The 21,163-nt window shown below is 40.6% G+C and overlaps 1 protein-coding gene and 1 pseudogene across 2 annotated transcripts in view; one reads left to right on the plus strand and one right to left on the minus strand.

The window, feature by feature from the left end:
• The window catches only part of SMYD4 (SET and MYND domain containing 4), a gene marked incomplete at both ends in the record, with an annotated part of 44,317 nt that overhangs the window by 2,345 nt on the left and 20,809 nt on the right, over positions 1 to 21,163 (plus strand). Inside the window, one exon of the mRNA XM_080712204.1 lies at positions 11,774 to 11,918. Coding sequence (XP_080568330.1) covers positions 11,774 to 11,918 — 145 coding nt within the window. The remainder of the gene's footprint in view (positions 1 to 11,773; positions 11,919 to 21,163) is intronic.
• On the minus strand, positions 944 to 1,412 carry LOC308274488 (large ribosomal subunit protein eL31-like; annotated as a pseudogene). Its single transcript has one exon. The product of its transcript is annotated as a large ribosomal subunit protein eL31-like (transcript).

The following is a 21,163-nucleotide window of genomic DNA, read 5'->3' on the forward strand; positions in this document are numbered from 1 at the left end:
GCAAGGCTGAAGTGGGACTGTTTGAAATGGAAGAAAGAGCAAGGCTTCACATTAGAGTTTGAGGTACATAATAGACACCACAGCTCAGAATGTTTTTTACAAATAAACACTTGCAATTGGAGATGTCTAAATGAGTCTAGAATTTAGGGGAGAGGCCCAGAATAAAGATACAGATTTGGGAGTTGAACATGGTGTTGAGAGCCATGAAACTAAGTTCACCAAGCAAGAGAATATAGATACTCACTACACCTAATGCACTGTGATGTTTTCCCTTCTACTCATCTCATTATAAAAATGCTAATCAGGGCCCACTAAGTTAATTTCATGACCCACTGAGTCATGACTTGAAGTTTGAAAAATGTCCCAAGCACTACAGGATCTGTGGATTTTCTTTATAGAATTTCCAAAAATGATAGGGAACTGCTGGTGAAACTTTGGGTATTAGGCAGTTTTCACAAGATAATTGATATGGTTTACTCACAGAAAAATGTAATTAACAAGGATCATTTGAAGTTTTGCTTCACTGACAGGAATATAAATTGAAGATGATGATTTGTCTGGTTCTTTAATATTGGAATTCCTCAGGACTCCAGCCTGGGCTCTCTTCTCACTTTGTATTCTCAACTGAGGTAGTCACATTTATACCCATAACATCAGTTTCCATCTATAATCAGAATACCCTTAGAATTTTGTCTCCAAGCCTGACCTCTCTTCTGAGAGTCAGAAGTCTAAATTCATCCCGCTACTTGGAAGTCAGAGATACTTAAAATCCAACATACCTAAAAACAAACGCATGGATTTTTGTTGTTGTTGTTGTTTGTTTGGTCTGGTTTGGTGCTGGAAGTTGAACCCAGATGTATTCTATCTCTGAGCCACATCCCCAGGTCTCCTTTTTTTTTTTAATTTTGAAGGTCTCACTACATTGCTGAAGGGCTTACGAAGTTGCTGAGGCTGGCTTAGAACCTACAATTTTCTTGTCTCGGCTTTTTTTTTCTTCAGCTTTATAACTTTTATTTGGCTTTCAGTGGTTAGTTCTCATCCACGTTTACTGCAGATTTTTGAAGGTGGTAAAGGGAACGTAGGTGACCAAGGTATAAAGTTTGTTGGGTGAGTCTTCATCCTCATTCCGCTCTCTGGACAATCGCACACGAAACCGATACGGAACATTCCTGATTCCTTTGGCCCAGACGGCTTTGTTGAGCCTGGTATCAATGCGCACATCTGGAGTCCCCATCTCCTTCATGGCAGATTTCCGGATCTCCTTGAGTGCTCTTGAAACCCACTCCATGGATGCGCTTGTGAATATTGATGGTGTACTTCCGCGTCGCCACCGCGTTGATGGCTGAACGGCCCTTCTTCTCCTCGCCACCCTTTTTTGCGGGAGCCATTTTGCCGGGCCCAATTTGGAAAGGAAGAGCACAAGGGATTGTCTTGTCCCAGCCTCTCTAACAACAGTTAATTTTAGGGTATTGCGAAGACCCATGTAATAAATTTTTGTTGATTAAAGCTAAATTTGTGGCAGTGCCTTATGTCAGCACGAAAAACTAATATACTCTCTCTACTTCCTTAATCTGAGTTATGATAGCTAGACCGTAGCAGCAACTTTCTGTTTTCCTATGCCTATCCTTGCCGCCCACCAAACTCTGAGGACAGAGATTGTGTTTATATTTGCCTTTCTTTCTTTTTTATTCTTGGTACTGGGGATTGAACCCAGAGGTATTCTACCTTCAAGATACACCCCAGCATGTTTTTGTTGTTGTTGTTTTGAAACAGGGTCTCACTAGGTTGCTGAATATCTCACTAAGTTGTTGAGGCTGTCCTCAAACCTGCAATCCTGTTTCAGCCTCCCAAGTACTGGCATTACAGGTGTTCGCCATCATGCCTGGCTTATATTTGTCTTTCTATAGGCAGGAAGAGTGCATAAAACTTAAATGCTAAATAAGTATTGTATGAGTAACAGCTTAGTAATATGTAAAAAGTTCTGAGTTTAGCAACTGATATGTATTGGTGCTGAAATGGCATATAAATGAGAACCTCACTATGCAGATTCACAAACACATACCTTTCCAATTCAAGGCAGACATCTTTATCTTTGTCCCAGGAACCAGCACAGTGCCGTGAACTTCGTAGGTACTCGGATATTAAATGAATGCAATAACAAATTCAATTTTGAGCCTTGTCAATTCAGGTACTTTGTATCATTAGGGTTAGACCTTTTTGGGGAACACTGGGGATTGAACCTAAGGGCATTCTACCTCTGAACTATATCCCACAACCCTCTTTTTTTTTTTTTTTTCTTTTTTGTGGTACCGAGGGTGAAACCCAGAGGCTTTCTACCTCCAGGCTATACTCCCAGATCTAGTTTATACTTTATTTGGAAACAGGGTCTCACTAAGTTGCTGAGAACCTCAATAAGTAGCTGAGGCTGGCTTCGAACCTGCGTGATCCTCCTGTCTCAGCCTCCTAAGCGTGGGGATTACAAGTGTGCTCCACCATGCCAGGCTTATCCCCAACCCTCTTATTCTTTTTTTTTATTCTTTTTTTTTTTTTTTTTTTGGTGGTACTGGGGGTGGAACTCAGAGGCATTCTACCTCCGGGCTATACTCCCAGACCTTTTTTAATATTTTATTTGGAAACAGGGTTTCACTAAGTTGCTGAGAGCCTCACTAAGTAGCTGAGGCTGGCTTCGAACCCATGTGATCCTCCTGTCTCAGCCTCCCAAGCATGGGGATTACAAGCCTGCGCCACCTCCCCGGCCTTATTCTTTATTTTGAAACAAGGTCTCACTAAGTTGCAGAGGTCTCACTAAGTTGCAGTGGAATATAAGATACAAATACATTCTCACTGTAAAAGATGAAAATAATATTTAATAAAGTAAAAAAGTTGCTTCTTACCTTTCTTTCACAGGGGTGCCCAGTTGCTACTGTTTTCTAGAATTTCTCTTTGTTCTCATACATTTGTATATAAATGTGCATTGTGTGTTGTTTTTTAAGCTTTTTGTTTTGTTTTTATGGTACTGGGGATGGAACACAGGGCAATTCTACCTCCAAGCTACCCCCAGCCCTATTTTTTATTCTTTATTTTATTCTTTATTTTATTCACTAAGTAGTAACTGAGGCTGTCCACGAACCAAACTGTGATCCTCCTGTCTTAGCCTCCCAAATGCTGAGCTAGAAGTGTGCACCACCATGCCTGGCTCCCAGCTCTTTTTCTTTTTTGTTTTGCAATAGTGTCTAAGTTGCTGAGAGACTCCATACATTGCCGAGGCTATCCTTGAACCTGTGATCCTTCTGTCTCAGCCTTCCAAGTAGTGGGATACAGGCATGAACAGTATACCTGGCTTTTAATGATTTTTCAAAATCATACCTTAATCTTCTTAACAACCATGTGATATTGCTAGTATAATTGTGTCACAATTTATCTCTCTATTGATGCACAATTATTTTCAGTTGTTTTACTGTTACAAAGCTGCAGTAAACAACTTTTGTGTATGTTTTTGGACATATATCTAAGAAATTAGGATTGACCCTTAAGAATTACAATATCATTGGTTATGAGCACTTTAAATTGAATAGATACTGCCAAATTGCTTTTCAGAAAGACTACCAATTTAAGCCAGGTATGATGGCACAATCTCGTAGTTCCAGTACTTCGGGAGGCTGAGACAGGAGATAGCAGATTCGAGGACAGCCTCAGCAAGTAGCGAAACTCTCAGCCTAGGTACACCCTGTTTCAAAATAAAAATAAAGCCAGGCATGGTGGCGCACACTTGTAATCCCAGTGCTTTGGAGGCTGAGACAGGAGGATCGCACAGGTTCAAAGCCAGCCTCAGCTACTTAGTGAGGCTCTCAGCAACTTAGTGAGACCCCATTTCCAAAATAAAATATAAAATAGGTCTGGGAGTATAGCCCGGAGATAGAAAAGCCCCTGGGTCCCACGCCAGTACCCCCCCCCACTAAATAGATAGATAGATAGATAGATAGATAGATAGATAGAAAGAAAGAAATAAAAGATAGGTTTGGGAGTGTAGCTCAAAGGTAGAATGCCTCTGGGTTCAATCCCCAGTACCAGAAAAAAAAAAAAAAAAAAAGTCGGGCTTAGTGGTGCACGCTTGTAATCCCAGCATTCAGGAAGCTGAAACCGAAGATCGTGGTTCGTGGACAGCCTCAGCTACTTAGTGAGCCCCTCCACAATTTAGTGAGACCCTGTTTCAAAATAAAGAATAAGAAAAAAGTAGGGCTGGGGGTGTAACTTGGAGGTAGAATGCTCCTGGGTTCCATCCTCAGTACCAAAAAAAAAAAAAAAACCTAACCTTAAGGACAAAAAACTCTTTTTAATTTTCACTTCTCTGATTACTAGACATTATAGCCCATTTATATTTCTTCTGTGAATTGCTGTGTTCTTTGCCCATTTTTCCTTTTTTTTTTTGCAGTATTAGAGATGGAACTCAGGGTATTCTACCTTTGAACTACACCGTCAGCCAGATTTTTTTTTTTTTTGCAGGTCTGGAGATGGAACCCAGGGGCATTCTACCTCCGAGCTACAGCCCCTCCCCTATTTTTTATTCTTTATTTTGAAACTGAGTCTCACTGAGTTGCAGAGGGCCTCACTAAGTATCTAAGACTGTCCGAAAACTGTGATCCTCGGGTCTCAGCCTCTCGAATACTGGGATTACAAGCATGTGCCACCATGCCCTGCTCCAATTTTTTATTCTTTATTTTGAAACTAAGTTTCAGAGTGCCTAATTAAGTAGCTGAGGCTGGCAATGAATCCGGATCCTCCTGTCTCAACCTCCCAAATACTGAGATTACAAACCCAGCTCCAAAGAGTTTTAATTACCATGACTTTACAGTATCATTTTATTTTCATGGTACTGGGATGGAACCCAGGGGCATTCTACCTCTGAGCTACACCCTCATCCCTATTTTTTTATTCCTTATTTTGAAACACGGTCTCACTGAGTTGCAAAGGGCCTCACTAAGTAGCTGAGGCTGCCTGCAAACTGCTATAGTCCTGTCTCAGCCTCCCAAATGCTGAGATTACAGGGCTGGGTCACCACACTTGGCTACAGTATCATTTTAGAACTTTTTCAGTTTCAAATAACAGAAACTCAGCTCAAATTATGAAATTTATAGCTATGAAACTAGGGCATCCAAAAGCAGAAGTATTTTCAGGCTGGTTTGTATCCAGAGGCTCAAAGGATGTCATCAGACTCCATATTTCTTATCTCTCAGGCAGACTCTCTGCATCAGGTGGATATTGTAACCCTTGACAGCCTTACACACACCCTGAGAGTTTAATAACCTCAGCAAAAGAGGCCATCTCCTTTCTGGAGCGTTTCAGCAAAAAGTTATGGGTTGGGCTCATGTCACGGTGCAGTCACAGTGAAGTGGAGCTCTTCAGATTGACATTATAGCCATTTATACTGCATCCCCAGCCCATTTCGATGTTGCAAGTCCCCCACTTCAACTCAAGGGATGGTCTGCCCCCTGAGACTTACCAGAAGTAAGAAGAGGGGGTTTTCAAAACAGGGACTCTAGTGCAAATGTAGCCTTGCTTTCTGTAAAGCCAAGCTTCCACACACATTTAAATAGACACTGTCCTTTTGCAAGAATATTATGACCATGCTGTGTATATTTGCCTCATGTGAACTTTAGAATTGGCTTGTCAAGTTCCATAAAAAAGTTGTTGGGTTTTTTATTATGATTGTGCTGTATTTATAAGTTCATTTAGGAAGACCTGACATCTTTACAGTATTAAGTCTCTTTATCCGACTAAAGTAAAGCTTTATGGTTTTCTGTATTTAGGTCTTGCACATTTCCTGTTCTAATTATTCTTACTTGTTGTAAGGTTTTTTGTTTGTTGTTTTTTTGTGGTACTGAGGATTGAAGCCAGGGGCATTCTATCTCTTAGCAACAACCCCAGCCCTTTTTATCTTTTGTTTTGAAACAGGATATCACTAGATTGCTGAAAGGTCCTGTGATCCTCTGGTGTCAGACTCCCAAGTACTGGGATTATAAGTCACCACCACACCCAGCCTATTGTAAGTTTTTTTTGTTGTCATTTTATATAAGCCCCCCCTTACATTCTCTAATTAATGATTGGAGATATAAATAAAAGGTAAGAGTTAAAAAAAGGTAAGGGTTTTTTTTATCATCTTATAGTTGTCCACCAAAATGTACTTTCACATGACTTCATCATTATTATGCCAATGCACATGGAAATTTAGACTAAGTAACTTTGTGTAGCTGAGGGTACAGCTCGGAAACAGAATTCCCTGGGTTCAATCCCCTGTGGCACAAAAAATAAAAATAAAATACGCTGGGGGCATATCTCAAAGGTAGAAGACCCTGAGTTCAATCCTCATTATCACAAAAAAGGGGGGAAAAAGGAAAAAAATGCCCTACATTCTTAAATACTAAAGTTTTTATCATAAGTAGATATTGAATTAATTAAATACTTTTTATGTATTTAGGAAGGAATGGTCATTTTCTTATTTAATCTGTTAGTGTAGGATTTTCATCGGTAGGTTTAGCCAGGTATGGTACACACTTGTAAACCCAGTACTTGGGAAGCTGAGAAAGGAGGATGGCGGGTTCAGAGTCAATCTCGGCTTTGAAGCGAGGCCCTCCACAATTTAGTGAGACCCTGTTTCCAAAGAAATAAAATTAGTCTAGGGGGTATAGTCCAGAGGTAGAAGGCGCCTGAGTTCTATTCCCATTGCCAATAAATAAATCAGTAGGTTTTCATGAGTTGACTGTTTAGGGCTAAACTGTTTCATTAAAATCAAGTTTGTTAGCTTCTTTGATCCTGAGAATTGAACCCAGGGGCATTTTACCATGGAGCTCCTACCCTAGACTTTTTTTTTTTAAGATAGTCTCACTAAGCTGCCAAGGCTAGCCTCAGATTTCTAATCCTCCTGCCTCAGCCTTGTTAGAAACAGATTATATGGGAGCTGCAAATAAAAAAATCATGAAATAGAAAGTAACTTGGCAAAGCAATTTGCTTCTGCACAGAAGGATGTGCAGCTGACATCTAGTAAGCAAGCGCATCTGGTGAGCCAGGCGGGCAGTCCACTCAGTTTTTATCCCTGATGCAATTGTGCCCCTTGCCCTGATGGGTGAGGGCTAGGGTTCACAACTCTGGGCAATTGGATGCTTTCAAAGACAGAAAGTCTAAAACAAAGTTTAATATTTCGGAAGATTCCTGGTCAACTAAAAGTTATATGAGCTAAGATGGAAGACTCAGGCCAACCAAAATCATATGAGCTAAGATGACTGACATTCTGGAAGATTCAGTTAGTAGAACATACAGACACATGTGCCTTTACAAAATGGAGCTTAAGCTCCAGTTACAAAATAGAAGAGTACACTTCTATGTAATTTGCTGCTTAGAAGAGATTGTCACAGCCTCCTGAATCACTGGGATTACAGGTGTGTATCACTCTCCTGCCCAACCTAACATTTATTTAACATCCTGCTAGAATCAACTTCCTAATACTATTTTTAGGACTTTTTTTTATCTTTGTTCATAAATGATAGTAGCCTACATGTTTTTTGTGCTCTATCTGTTGACTCTTAGTATCACAGTCATGGAAATCTTAGAATGAATCGGAGGGCTTCCCATCTCTTTCTATGCTCTGAAGTAGTTTATACAATATAGGGATTCTGTGGTGCTTAAAGAATGGTAGAAATATTCTGTAAAAGTGTGTAGACTGGAGCCGGGCGTGGTGGCGCACACTTGTAATCCCAGCATTCGGGAGGCTGAGACCGGAGGATCCAGGTTTGTGGCCAGCCTGAGCTACTGAGTGAGGCCCTCTACAACTTAGTGACACCCTGTTTCAAAATAAACAATAAAAAAATAGGGCTGAGGATGTAGCTCCGAGGTAGAATGCCCCTGGGTTCCATCCCCAGTACTGAAAAAACAAACAAACCAAAAACAAAAAAACCCAGAAACTGTGTAGACCTCTGATGCCTTAGTAAGTGGAATTATTTTCCTTTTTTTTTTTTTTTCAGGTCTGGGGATGAAACACAGGGGCATTCGACCTCCGAGCTATACCCCCTGCCCTATTCTTTTTTTTTTAAACAGGGTCTCACTGAGTTGCAGAAGGCCTCACTAAGTATCTGAGCTGTCCACAAATCGCTATCCTCTGGTCTCAGCCTCCCGAATGCTGGGATTATAAGCGTGCGCCACTACGCCCGGCTTCCTTTTTTGTTATTTTTTGTGAGATTAATATGCATATATAGTTAAAGAAATAAGTACTTATTGAAAAGCTTACAAAGAAAAAGAATAACCTTTTATCCCATTTTTCCCATTTCTTTCCTTTTTTTTTTTTTTTTTCGGTACTCAGGTTGGAACCCAGCGGTATTCTACTTCTGAGCTATAAGCCCAGCCCAACTTTTTATTCTTTATTTTGAAACCAGGTCTCACTGAGTTGCAGAGGGCCTCACTAAGTAGCTGAGGCTGTCCGCGAACCGCGATCCTCTGGTCTCAGCCTCCCAAATGCTGGATCATTTTCCCCATTTCTAACTCCTGTTCCCCAGAGGCAACTATTTTAAATTATTTTAATTATTTCTTTTGGCATTTAGTTTTAGGTGTGAATTTAACACTCTTTTTCCAAACTCACGTGTATACTCCCCTCTTTCATTATAACTATAATTTACAATAAAACCAACAACATATTATATTGATTACATGAACTCTCAGTGGAGACCTTCTAATGTCTTTGTAACTATTACTCACATGAATCAAGAGGTATATTTCTTATATAGCTGTTGTTTTCCTTGGAGTTAATAATTCGTTCTATTTTTGTTTGCTTGGTGTGACTCACTGGTGTGACTCACTAATCCATGTCTGAACTTCTCTATTTACAAACAAGTTAGTTAAAAGAGTTTTTTGTTTTTGGTTTTTTTTTGTGTTTTTTTTTTTCTTGGTACTAGGGAAGGAACTCAGGGGCATTCTACCTCCAAGCTACACGTCCAGTCCTGTTTTTTTTTTTTTTTAATTCTTATTTTTTGAAACAGGGTCTCACTGAGTTGCAAAGGGCCTCACTAAATAGCTGAGGCTGGCTGGGCTTGGTGGCGCACACTTGTAATCCCAGTACTTGGGAGGCTGAGACAGGAGGATCTGGGTTCATGGCCAGCCTCAGCTACTTAGTAAGGCTCTTCACAACTTAGTGAACCTTAGAAAGAAAGACCCTGCTTTAAAATAAATTTAGAAGCCAGGCATGGTGGTGGTGCACGTTTGTAATCCCAGCATTCGAGAGGCTGAGATCTGAGGATCACGATTCACAGACAGCCTCAGCTACTTAGTGAGGCCTTCTGTAACTTAGTGAGACCCTGTTACAAAATAAAGAATAAAAAACACAGGGCAGGGGGTGTAGCTTGGAGGTCAAATGCCCCTGGGTTCCATCCCCAAATCCGCAAAAAAATAAAATAAATAAATAAATAAAATAAATTTAGAAAGCCAGGCGTGGTGGTGCACAGCTGTAATCCCAGCAGTCCGGTGGCTGGGACTGGAGGATCACAGTTTGCAGACAGCCTCAGCTACTTAGTGAGGCCCTCTGCAACTTAGTGAGACCCTGTTTCAAATTAAAGAATTAAAAATAGGACAAGGGATGTAGCTTGGAGGTAGAATGTCCCTGGGTTACAACCTTAGACCCGCAGTAAGTAAGTAAGTAAGTAAGTAAGTAAATAAATAAATAAATAAATAAATAAATTTAGAGCTGGGCGTGGTGGTACATGTCTGTAATCTCAGTATCAGTATTTGGGAGAGTAAGACAGGATCTCAGATTCGCAGCCAGCCTCTGCTATGTAGTGAGGCCCTAAAGAATAAAAAATAGGGCTGGGGGTGTAGCTTGGAGGTAAAATGCCCCCTGGGTTCAATCCCCAAACCTCCCCCCCAAAAGAAGTCAGAGATGGAGGAAAAAGGAAATTTATTCTTGTCTGTGTCCTAATTATAATCCACACATACAAATGAATGAAGGTGGACCTTTTAATTCAAAACTGGATCAAAAACTTAAATGTTAAGAGCTAAAACTGGAAAACTTAGTAGAAAACATGAAAAAAAATGTTCATGACATTGGATTTGGCAGTGATTACTTGTATATGACAGCAAAGCCAAAAGCAACAAAAGGAAAAATAAGCAAGACTTTATCAGAATTAAATTTCTAGCCAGAGCCTGGCGTGGTGGCACACGCTTAAATCCCAGCATTTGGGAGACTGAGACTGGAGGATTGTGGTTCGCGGACAGCCTCAGCTACTTAGTGAGGCCCTCTGCAACTCAGTGAGACCCAGTTTCAAAATAAATAATAAAAATTAGGGCAGGTGAGTAACTCAAAGGTTGAATGGGTTCCATTCCCAGACCCACACACACAAAAAATTTCTATGCATTATTTGGGTGTAGTGACACATTTTGTAAATCCAGCGCTTAGGAGGCTGAGATAGGAAGATCATAGGTTTAAAGCCAGTCTCGACAACTTAGCAAGGCTCTCAGGAACCTAGAGAGACTTGGAGATAGATTGCCTCTGGGTTCAATCCCCAGTACCAAAGGGGGGGATCTTTTTCTGTACATTAAAGAGCACTATCAGCTGGGTGTGGTGGTGCATGCCTCTAGTCCCGGTACTTGGGAGACTGAGACAAGAGGATCACAGGTTCTAGGACAGCCTCAGAAACTTAGCTACTTTTAGCAAACTATCCAAACCGTGCTTCAAAACAAAATCATAAAAAATGGCTCAAGAGCCAGGCATGCACACTTTTAATCCCTGGCTTGGGAGGCTGAGACAGGAGGATCGCACAGGCTCGAAGCTAGCCTCAGCTACTTAGCGAGCCTCTCAGTAACTTAGTGAGACCCTGTTTCCAAATAAAATATAAAATAGGTCTGGGAGTATAGCCCGGAGGTAGAAAAGCCTCTGGGTTTCATCCTCAGCTCTGCACACACACACACACACACACACACACACACACACACACAGAATTAGCTCATCAAGAGCCAGGTATGGTGGTGCACGCTTATAATCCTAGCATTGGGGAGGCTGAGAAAGGAAGGTCGCAGTTGTGGACAGCTTCAGCTACTTAGTGAGGCCCTTTGTAACTCAGTGAGACCCTTTTTCAAAATAAAGAATAAAAAATAGGACTAGGAATGTAACTCAGAGGTAGAATGCTACTGGGTTCCATACACACACACACACACACACACACACACACACACACACAAACACAAAACTCGTCAAGATCTTGTGGGCTTGTAAGAAGAGACACAAGGCTGAGACAGGAGGGTCACAGGTTCAAGGCCAGCCTCAGCTACTTAGTGAAGCCCTCTGCAACTTAGACCCTATTTCAAAGTAAAGAATATAAAGTAGTATGGTGCCGCACACTTGTAATCCCAGTATTTAGGAGGCTGAGACAGGAGGATCAAAGATTAGAGGCCAGCCTCAGCTACTAAGTGAGATCCTTCACAATTTAGACCCTGTTTCTAAATAAAGGATAAAAAATAGGACTAGAAATGTAGGTTGGAGGTAGAATGTCCCTGGGTTCTGTCTCTGGTGCCACAAAGAAAATAAAGAGTAAATAAATAAATAATAAAGAAAAAATAAAAATAAAAAAATAGGGCTGATAGGGCTAGGGTATAGCTCAGAGATCGAATGCCCCAGGGTTCCATCCTTAGTACCAATATATATATATATATATATATATATATATATATATATATATATATATATATATCTGTTATAACAAATTCCTGTTTTTTGTTTTTTCTTTCTTTCTTCACAAAGACCTGAGGATGAGATGTTTTTAAAAAGACTCTCCAGAGGTTACTTGGTGGAAAAGGACCCCAACGCTCCCATTTTCTATAGAGAAGAAGGAAACAAAAAATTTCAAGAGAAGAATTACATGGAAGCCGCAGTGCTGTACTCTAAGGTAAAATGCTCCTGGTGCAGCAATTCAGTAGTGCACATTTCTGAAGAAGATAGCGCAATGTTGCTAAACGTCATATCCAGATACTTTTGCCTATAATTTGTGGATTGGATTTGAAAAAGTAAATTGGCATAATTCTGCCGTTGGTTTCATTTGGGAACAAAGGGAAATCTGTATGTCCTGAATTCTTTTTCTTTTTTGGTTTGCGGTGCTGAGGACGGAACCAGGGTCTTGTGCGTGCTAGGCAAGTTTCGAGCCTGACCTTGAACTTGTGATCCTCAGCCTCCCTAGCAGCTCGGATTGCAGGCATGCACCACCACGCCTGGCTCCGAACTTCATTAGGAGACTTGTGTTCCCAGCTGGGGATGCACACCTGTAATCCAGTACTTGGGATGTGGAGACAGGAGAATTGCAAGGTCAAGGCCACACTTGCAACTTAGTGAGACCCTGTTTCAAAATAAAAATAAAATAGAACTGAGAGTGTAACTCAGAAATATTCCTGGCTTCAATCCCAAGGAAGGAAATAAAGGAACTTCTTTTCCCATATTCCTTATAACACTAGTCTTATTGGCCCCTTGCTCTGCAGTCTGTGAACTCGCAGTGAATTGTATGCCATTTTTGTCTGAATGACTGATGAGACTATGAGCTCAATAGTCTTGATTTAGAAAACAACTAGATTTTTAGCTAGCCATAGTACTGGCTTACAATCAGATTGACTTAGATTAACTTATAAAGGAAAATAAGCTGATTGGCCACAGCCCATTTGAACTCCATTTTGAAAGTTGTCAGTAAACATATTAGTGACAGCAAATATTTTAAACTATATTAACCATCACTGAGATGATTTTAAGGAATCATGGCTTTTTTTTTTTTTTTTTTTTTGGAGTAATGAGGATGGAACCCAAGGACATTCTACCTCCAAGCTACACCCCCAGCCTGATTTTTTTATTCTTTTTTTGAAAAAAGGTCTCACTAAGTTGCAGAAGGCCTCACTAAGTAGCTGAGGCTTGCCACAAACCATGATCCTCCTGTCTCAGCCTCCCAAATGCTGAGATTACAAGCACAGGCCACCGTCATGCTCTGCAAATGATGGCTTTGAACAAGCTTACTCTTATTGGCCTGCTTCCATGGTAGTGACCGGAACAAGATCCCCTGAGACTTCCTTCTATGGCTTTTAAGAATTTCATATGGGTTTAAAGCAAGAATGTCTCAATCCCTTGCACCAGTTCTACGATCTTGTACATTAAAAGAATGAATATAAGGGGCTAAAAATGTGACTCAGTGTAGAGTGCTAGCTTAGCATGCATGAGACCCTGAGTCTGACTCCCAACACCCCCAAAAAGAAAAAGAAAGTGGTTATTTGAAGGGTGTACCCTTATTCTAAATCTTTAATAGGACTATACTCTCTTAAGTTTGGAATTAATTTTCCAAAAACAAAAATTACAACAGCAGTTTCTACAGCTAGTAAAACAATGTATTTGGGTAAATAATGTAAGCTTTACAGATTGCTGAAGGATAAAATCCATTAGATATAATGGTCCAGTGATAAATGGCTGAATAGTTCTTTAGAGTGCATCTCTTCTGCCTCATGCTTGTACATCATAAATGCGTTCACTTGAAGGACTAGTAATAAAACTCAGTGGAAGAGCACTTACCTACAGTGCATGGGGCCCTAGGTTTGATCCCCAGCACCACAAAAGAGAAAGAAAGGAAAGAAAGAAAGTAAGAAAGAAAGAAAGAAGGAAGGAAGGAAGGAAGGAAGGAAGGACAGAAAGAAAAAAGAAGAAAGAGAAAGAAAGGAAAGAAAGAAAGAAAGACTGATCACATGGATGGAAAATTGTTCAAAGAAAAAAGACTAAAAAAAAAAAAATAGAAAAAGAGATAGGTGTGGTGGCACACACCTGTAATCCCAGTACTTGGGAAGCTCCGACAGGAGGATACTAGTTCAAGACCAGTGTCTGCAACTTGACAAGGTCTTCAGCAACTTAACAAGACCCTGTTTCCAAATAAAAAATCAAATAAGGCTGGCAATGTAGCTCAGGGGTAGAAGGCTCCTGGGTTCAATCCCCAGTACCACACACACAAAACATCAAGTCAGGCCAAAATTTCAGGTTTGCTGTGGATGTAGAAGGATATGAGCTTCCCATTTCATGAAGCTAGTATTGCGGTGATTATGGTGCTTTGCAGTTTTCCAGAAAGCTATTTTCTTTCTTTTTAAAAATGACATTTGTTGCTTTTTTGTAAAAGTAATATATGTTACTTTGGAAAATAGAGAGAAATATAAAAAGTAAAAAAAAAATCTCATAACCAGTGATAGAAACTGTAACATTCTTACTTATATCCATTTGTCTAGAAATTTTCCTCCGAAAATGTGTTTTTCTTTTACAAAATTGGGATAATGCTACACTTACTATTTTGTAACCTATTTTTACCTTCAACAATTTATTGCACCCATTTTTTTATGTTATTAAGTTTTTCACTATAACATGATATTTTACAGCTGGCTTAGTGTTCTATTACAGAGAAGAAACATACTTAATTTAACATCTGATGTTGACATATTGGTATCATGATGCTACAATGAGTATCTTTCTATGCAAATATTGGTATATGACTGATTATTTTCTTAGGATAAATTTATAGAAGGGCAATTGCTAGGTCAAAGAGAATATATTTTTGAGGCCTTTCATACCTAGTGCTGAATCATTCTCTAGGACAGAACTAGTTGACATTCCTTTTGACAGAGCATGGAATGTTTATTTCTCCATATCCTAGGCAATACAGATTATTATGGTTTTATTATTATATCTATCCATTTTTAAATGGGAAATATGTTAGCATAGTTATATTTCAAAAGTTATAAAAATATACAGTATAGTCTACCTCTCCTGCCCCCAAGCCACCTTGTTTCCCATGAGCTAGCCATAATATACCATATTTCACACATATATAAATGAATAAAAGGCAGGGTACAGTTGCAGGTGCCTTTCAGTAACACCTATGTGGGGGGCTGAGGTAGGAGGATCACTTTAGTCCAGGAGTTTGAGACCATCCTGAGTAAATAGTGAGATCTGTCTCTTAAAAAAAATGTTAAAGTTGGGTGTGATGGCACACACCTGTAATCCCAGCTTCAGCAATTTAACGAGACCCTCAAATGTGGTGAGACCCTATTTCATTTTTTTTTTCTTTCTTTTTTTTTTTTTTTCTTTTTTTGGTGGTACTGGAAAACCTTCTAACTCTGGGCTACACCCCCAGACCTATTTTTTTTATACTTTTTAAAATTTGGGAACAGGGTCTCTTAAACCAGCGCAGCTGGCTTTGAACCTGTGTGATCCTCCTGTCTCTGCCTCCCAAGCGCAGGGATTACAAGTGTGCACCACCACACCAGGCTGTGAGACCCTATTTCAAAAAAAAAAAAAAATAGGGCTGGGGATGTATCTCAGAGGTAAAATGCCCCATAGTTTAATCTCTAGTAACACACTCACACAAAAAATATTAATTAAAAATAAGGCCAGGGATCTAGTGTGGTGGTACACGCTTGTAATCTCAGTATTTGGGAGACTGAGACAGGAGAATAACAGGTTTCAGGCCAGTCTCAGCTACTTAGTGAGGTCCTCCAAAACATAATGAGACCCTGTTTCAAAATAAAGAATAAAATCTGGGTGTGGTGCCACACCCTTGTAATCCCAGCGCTTGGGAGGCTGAGACAGGAGGATCGCGCAGGTTCGAAGCCAGTCTCAGCTACTTAGTGAGGCTCTCAACAACTTAGTGTGACCCTGTTTCTAAATAAGGTATAAAATAGGTCTGGGAGTATAGCCTGGAGGTAGAAAGCCCCTATGTTTCACCCCTAGGACCACCAAAAAATAAAAAATAAGAAAATAAAATAAAAAATAGGGCCAGGAGTATAGCTCGGAGGCAGAATGTCCCTGGGTTAAAAAAAAAAATAGGGCTAGGATTATAGCTCAGTGGTGGAGTGCATGACTAGTATGCACCAGGCCTTGGGTTTTTGTGTGTGAGGGCTACTGGGGGTGGAACCCAGGGGCATTCTACCTCTGAGCAACATCCCCAGTCCTGTTTTTTATTCTTCTTTTTTTCTTTTTTTTTTTTTTTTTTTTTTTTTTTTTTGTACGGGGGTTCCTGGAAACCCTTCTACCTCTGGGCTACACTTCCAGACCTATTTTATATTTTTATTTGGAAACAGGGTCTCTTAAGCCAGCATAGCTGGCTTCAAACCTACGCGATCCTCCTGTCTCTGCCTTCCAAGTGCGGGGATTACAAGCATGCACCACCACACCCGGCTTATTCTTTATTTTGAAGCAGGATCTCACTGAGTTGCAGAGGGCCTCACTAAGTAGCTGAGGCTGTCCGTGAACCCGGATCCTTCTATCTCAGCCTCTCAAATGCTGGGATTACAAGTGTGCGCCACCACGCCCGGCTGGCCTTTGGTTTGATCAAATAAATAAGTAATCTTCACTCCTATACACATACTCTCAATTCATATGAATAACAACATTCTATATATATTATTCAGCACCATATATTTACACTTAATAATAGTTTGGAGATAATTCTACATTAGTACATAAAGAGTTTACTCATTCTTTTTATGATATTTTATTAAATAGATGTATCATAAGCCAGGCGTGGTGGCTCACGCTTGTATTCTCAGTACTTAGGAGGTTAAAACAGGAGAATCGCAGGTTGAGGACAGCCTCAACTAGTGAGACCATCTGCAACTTACTGAGATCATGTTTCTTTTTTGGGGGGTGGGGTGATGGAACCCAGGGGCGTTCAACCTCCAAGCTATACCCCCTGTCCTTTTTTTTTTTTTTTTTCTGGGTCTGGGGATGAAATCCAGGGGCATTAGACCTCCAAGCTACATCCCCTGCCCTATTTTTTATTCTTTATTTTGAAACCAGGTCTCACTGAGTTGCAGAGGGCCTCACTAAGTAGCTAAGGCTGTTCGCGAACCGTGATACTCGGGTCTCAGCCTCCCGAATGCTGGGATTACAAGCGTGCGCCACCACACCCAGCTCTGAGACCCTGTTTTAAGATTAAAAAATTAAAATAGAGCTGGAGGTGTATCTCAAAAATAGAATTCCCCTGGTTCCTATCCTTAGTACTATAATATATGTATGGATGGATCATAATTTAATTAGTATCCTATAGATTAATATTTAGGTTGTTTCTTATCTTTTGCTATATCAACCAATTCTTTGATGAGAAACTTTGCATGGATGTCATTTTGCAAATTTTTGTAAGATAAATGATTATATTTATGAGATAAATTTCTAGAAAAGGAATTGCTGGGGCAGCAGAGATTTTATATAAAATATATCGTAAGAAAATTTTTACATATATTGCTAAATTACCCTCCAAAATCATCAGACCAATTACGGTTCCAATAGCAACAACATAACAAGAATACCTGTTATCTCGCCTATTTGCCAATTCAAATGCTTTTTTTTTTTTTTTTGGTACTAGGGATTTAACTCAGAGGCATTCTACTTCCACCCTATACCCCTAGCCTTTTTTTTTTTTTTTTTTTTGTGGTGTTGGGGATTGAACTCATATTTCCAACCAGACCCAATAACCCAATTGTACCTTTGAGCTACACCCCAGCCCTATCATGTAGTCTTTTTATTTTTGAAAGAGGGTCTCATTGAGTTGCGAGGGGCCTCACTATATAGCTGAGGTTGTCAGAGAACTGTAATTCTTCAGTGTCAGCCTCCCAAATGCTGGAATTACAAGTGTGCACCATCATGCCTGGCTACACCCAGATTTGTGTGTATGTGTATGTGTGGGTCTGGGGATGGAACCCAGGAGCATTCTACCTCTGAGATACACCCCCAGCCCTGTTTTTTTATTCTTTATTTTGAAACAGGGTCTCACTGAGTTGCAAAGAGCCTCACTAAGTAGCTGAGGCTGTCCAGGAACCGTGATCCTCCAGTCTCAGCCTCCCGAATGCTGGGATTACAAGCGTGCACCACCAGGCCCAGCTACAGGCCAATTTTTTATTCTTTATTTGAAACAGGGTCTCACTAAGGCTGTCTGCAAACCCGATCCTCCCAAGCAAAACCTCATTTTGTAAAAACCTCAGCCTCCCAAGTACTGGGATTACAAGCATGAGCAACCATGCCTAGCTTTTTTCTTTCTTTCTTTCTTTCTTTTTTTTTTTTTTTTTGAAACAGAGTCTTGAGCCCAACGTGGTGGCATATTCTTATAATCTAGGAGGCTGAGACAGGAAAATCCCAGGTTCTTGGCTAGCCTCAGCTACTTAGTGAGGCACTCTGCAATTTAGTGACCCTGTTTCAAACCAAAGAATAAAAGTAGGGTTGGGGATGTAACTCAGAGGTAGAATGCCCCTAGGTTCAATCCTTAGAACCACAAAAAAATAAAAATAAAGTCTTGCTAAGATGCTGATGCTAACCTTGAATTTGGTCCTCCTGTTTTAGCCTCCTCAGTACTGGGATTACAAGCATGTACCACCACACCCTGACATTGTTTTTCTTTGCCAGATGGGTGAAAAATGGTATCTTTTAATTTGCATTTTGTTGATGAAATCAGATTAAAATTTTCTCATATTTCTAAGAGTTATTTATATTTCCCATAAGAACTGTCCAAATCATTTGTATATTTTCCTACTAATATATTGGTTGTCAGCCGAGCATGGTGGCACACATTTGTAATCCCAGAATTCGGGAGGCAGAGACGGAAGGACCACGGTTTGCAGGCAGCCTTAGCTACTTAGTGAAGCCCCTTGCAACTCAGTGAGACCCTGTTTCAAAAATAAAGAATAAAAAATAAGCCGGGCATGGTGGCGCACACTTGTAATCCCAGCGCTTGGGAGGCTGAGACAGGAAGATGGCATAGGTTTCCCAGCCTCAGCTACTGAGTGAGGCTCTCAGCAACTTAGTGAGACCCTGTTTCCAAATAAAGTTTAAATTCGTATAGCCTGGAGGTAGAAAAGCCCCTGGGTTCCACCCCCAGTACCTCAATCAATCAATCAATCAATCAGTGAAAAATTAGGGCTGGGCTGTAGCTCAGAGGTAAAATGCCCCTGGGTTCCACACCCAGAACCGCAAAAAAAGAAAAGAAATATTGGTTGTCATCTTATTGATCTGTAGAAAACTAATATTTTTCCCCTAGTGCTTGGGATGGAACCTAGGGGCATTCTACCTCTGATGTACACACTCAGCCCTTTTTTTTTTTTTTATTCTTTATTTTGAAACAGGGTCTCACTAAGTTGCAGAGGGCCTCACAAGTTACTGAGGCTGGCTGGGAATCTGTGATCCTCCTGTCTCACTCTCCCAAATGCTGGAATTATAAGTCTGCACCACCATGCTTGGCTTATAGAAAACTTTTGATAAAAGCTAGGCATGGTGGTACAGGCTTATAACCCCAAGTACTTGAGAGGCTGAGACCGGAGGATCACAGGTTCCCAGCCAGCCTCAGTAACTTGTGAGGCCCTCTGCAACTTAGACCCTGTTTCAAAATAAAAAATATGATAGCACCAGGCATGGTGGCACACACTTGTAATCCCAGCATTTGGGAGGCTGAGACAGGAGGATCATGGTTCTTGGCCAACTTCAACTACTTAGGCCCTTTGCAACTGAGTGAGATCCTGTTTCAAAATAAAGAATAAAAAATAGGGTTGGAGGTATAGCTCAGAGGTAAAATGCCCCTGGGTTCCATCCCCAGTACCATGAAGGAGGAGAAGGAGAAACTCTTGATAAAGAATTAGCTCTTTGCCTATAAATTGCAATAAGAAGAGAAACTTTTTTTTTTTTTTGTACTGAGGATGGAACCCAGGGGCGTTCTACCTTCGAGCTACACCCCCAACATTATTTTTTGTTCTTTATTTTGAAACAGGGTCTCACTGAGTTGCAAAGGGCCTTTCTAAGTAGCTGAGGTTGTCCTCAAACCACAATCCTCCTGTCTCAGCCTCCTAAATGCTGGGATTACAAGCCTGTGCCACCACTCCCAGCAAGAAAACTCTTGATAAAGAAATTAGTTCTTAGCCATGCGTGGTGGCACACACTTATAATCCCAGCATTCAGGAAGCTGAGACTGGAGAATCGTTGTTTGCAGACAACCTCAGCTACTTAGTGAGGCCCTCTGCAACTTAGTGAGACCCTGTTTCAAAAAAATGAATTAAAAAAAAATAGGGCAGGGGGTGTAGCTTGGAGGTCGAATGCCCCTGGGTTTCATCCCTAGACCTGCAAAAAAAATAAATAAATAAAAATAAATAAATAAATAATTAGCTCTTTGCCTGTAAGTTGAAATCTTTTTTCCAGTTTTATTTATTTTTGTGGTACTAGAGAATGAACCCAGGAACATTCTACCTCTAAGCTATACCCCTAGCCCTTTATATTTTTTTAAATTTATTTTTATTTTTTGGCAGTACTGGGGATGAAACCCAGGGGCATTCTACCTCCAAGCTACACCCCAGCCCTATTTTTATTCTTCATTTTGAAACAGGGTCTCACTGAGTTGCAAAGGGCCTCACTAAGTAGCTGAGGCTGTCCACAAACCATGATCCTCCTGTCTCAGCCTCCCAAATGCTGGGATTACAAGCATGCACCATTATGTACAGTTTATTTTTTATTTTGAAACAGGGTCTCACTAAGATGCTGAAGCAGAGTTCAAACGTTTGATCCTCTATCTCAGCCTACCAAGCCAATGTTTTTATATTGTTTTTATTAGTTTTTGCAGTGAAGAATTCATTTTTCTTTATTTTTTTGTGGTACTGGGGGTAGAACCCAGAGGCTTTCTACCTCCAGGCTACACTCCCAGACCTATTTTTATATTTTATTTGGAAACAGGGTCTCTCTGATGCTGAGAGCCTCACTAAGTAGCTGAGGCTGGCTTCGAACCCATGTGATCCTCCTGTCTCAGTCTCCCAAGTGCTGGGACTACAAGCGTGCGCTACCACACCCGGCTGTGAAAAATTTATTTTAGACAGTCAAATATATTAACCTTTGCTGGACATGAAGGTGCACACCTGTAATCCCAATGAATCGAAGGCTAAGACAAGAGGATCACAGGTTTGAGGCCAGCCTCAGCAATTTAGCAAGACCCTATTTCAAAATTCGCAGATCGCAGGTTCACAGCCAGCCTTAGCTACTTAGTAAGGCCCTCTGCAACTTAGTGACACTCTTTCAAAATAAAGAATAAAGCTGGGCGTGGTGGCGCATGCTTGTAATCCCCGTGCTTGGGAGGCAGAGACAGGAGGATCGCGCAGGTTT

Source organism: Muscardinus avellanarius, assembly GCF_963383645.1.
Source record: "Muscardinus avellanarius genome assembly, chromosome: 16".
In the NCBI taxonomy this organism is placed as follows: Eukaryota; Metazoa; Chordata; class Mammalia; order Rodentia; family Gliridae; genus Muscardinus; species Muscardinus avellanarius.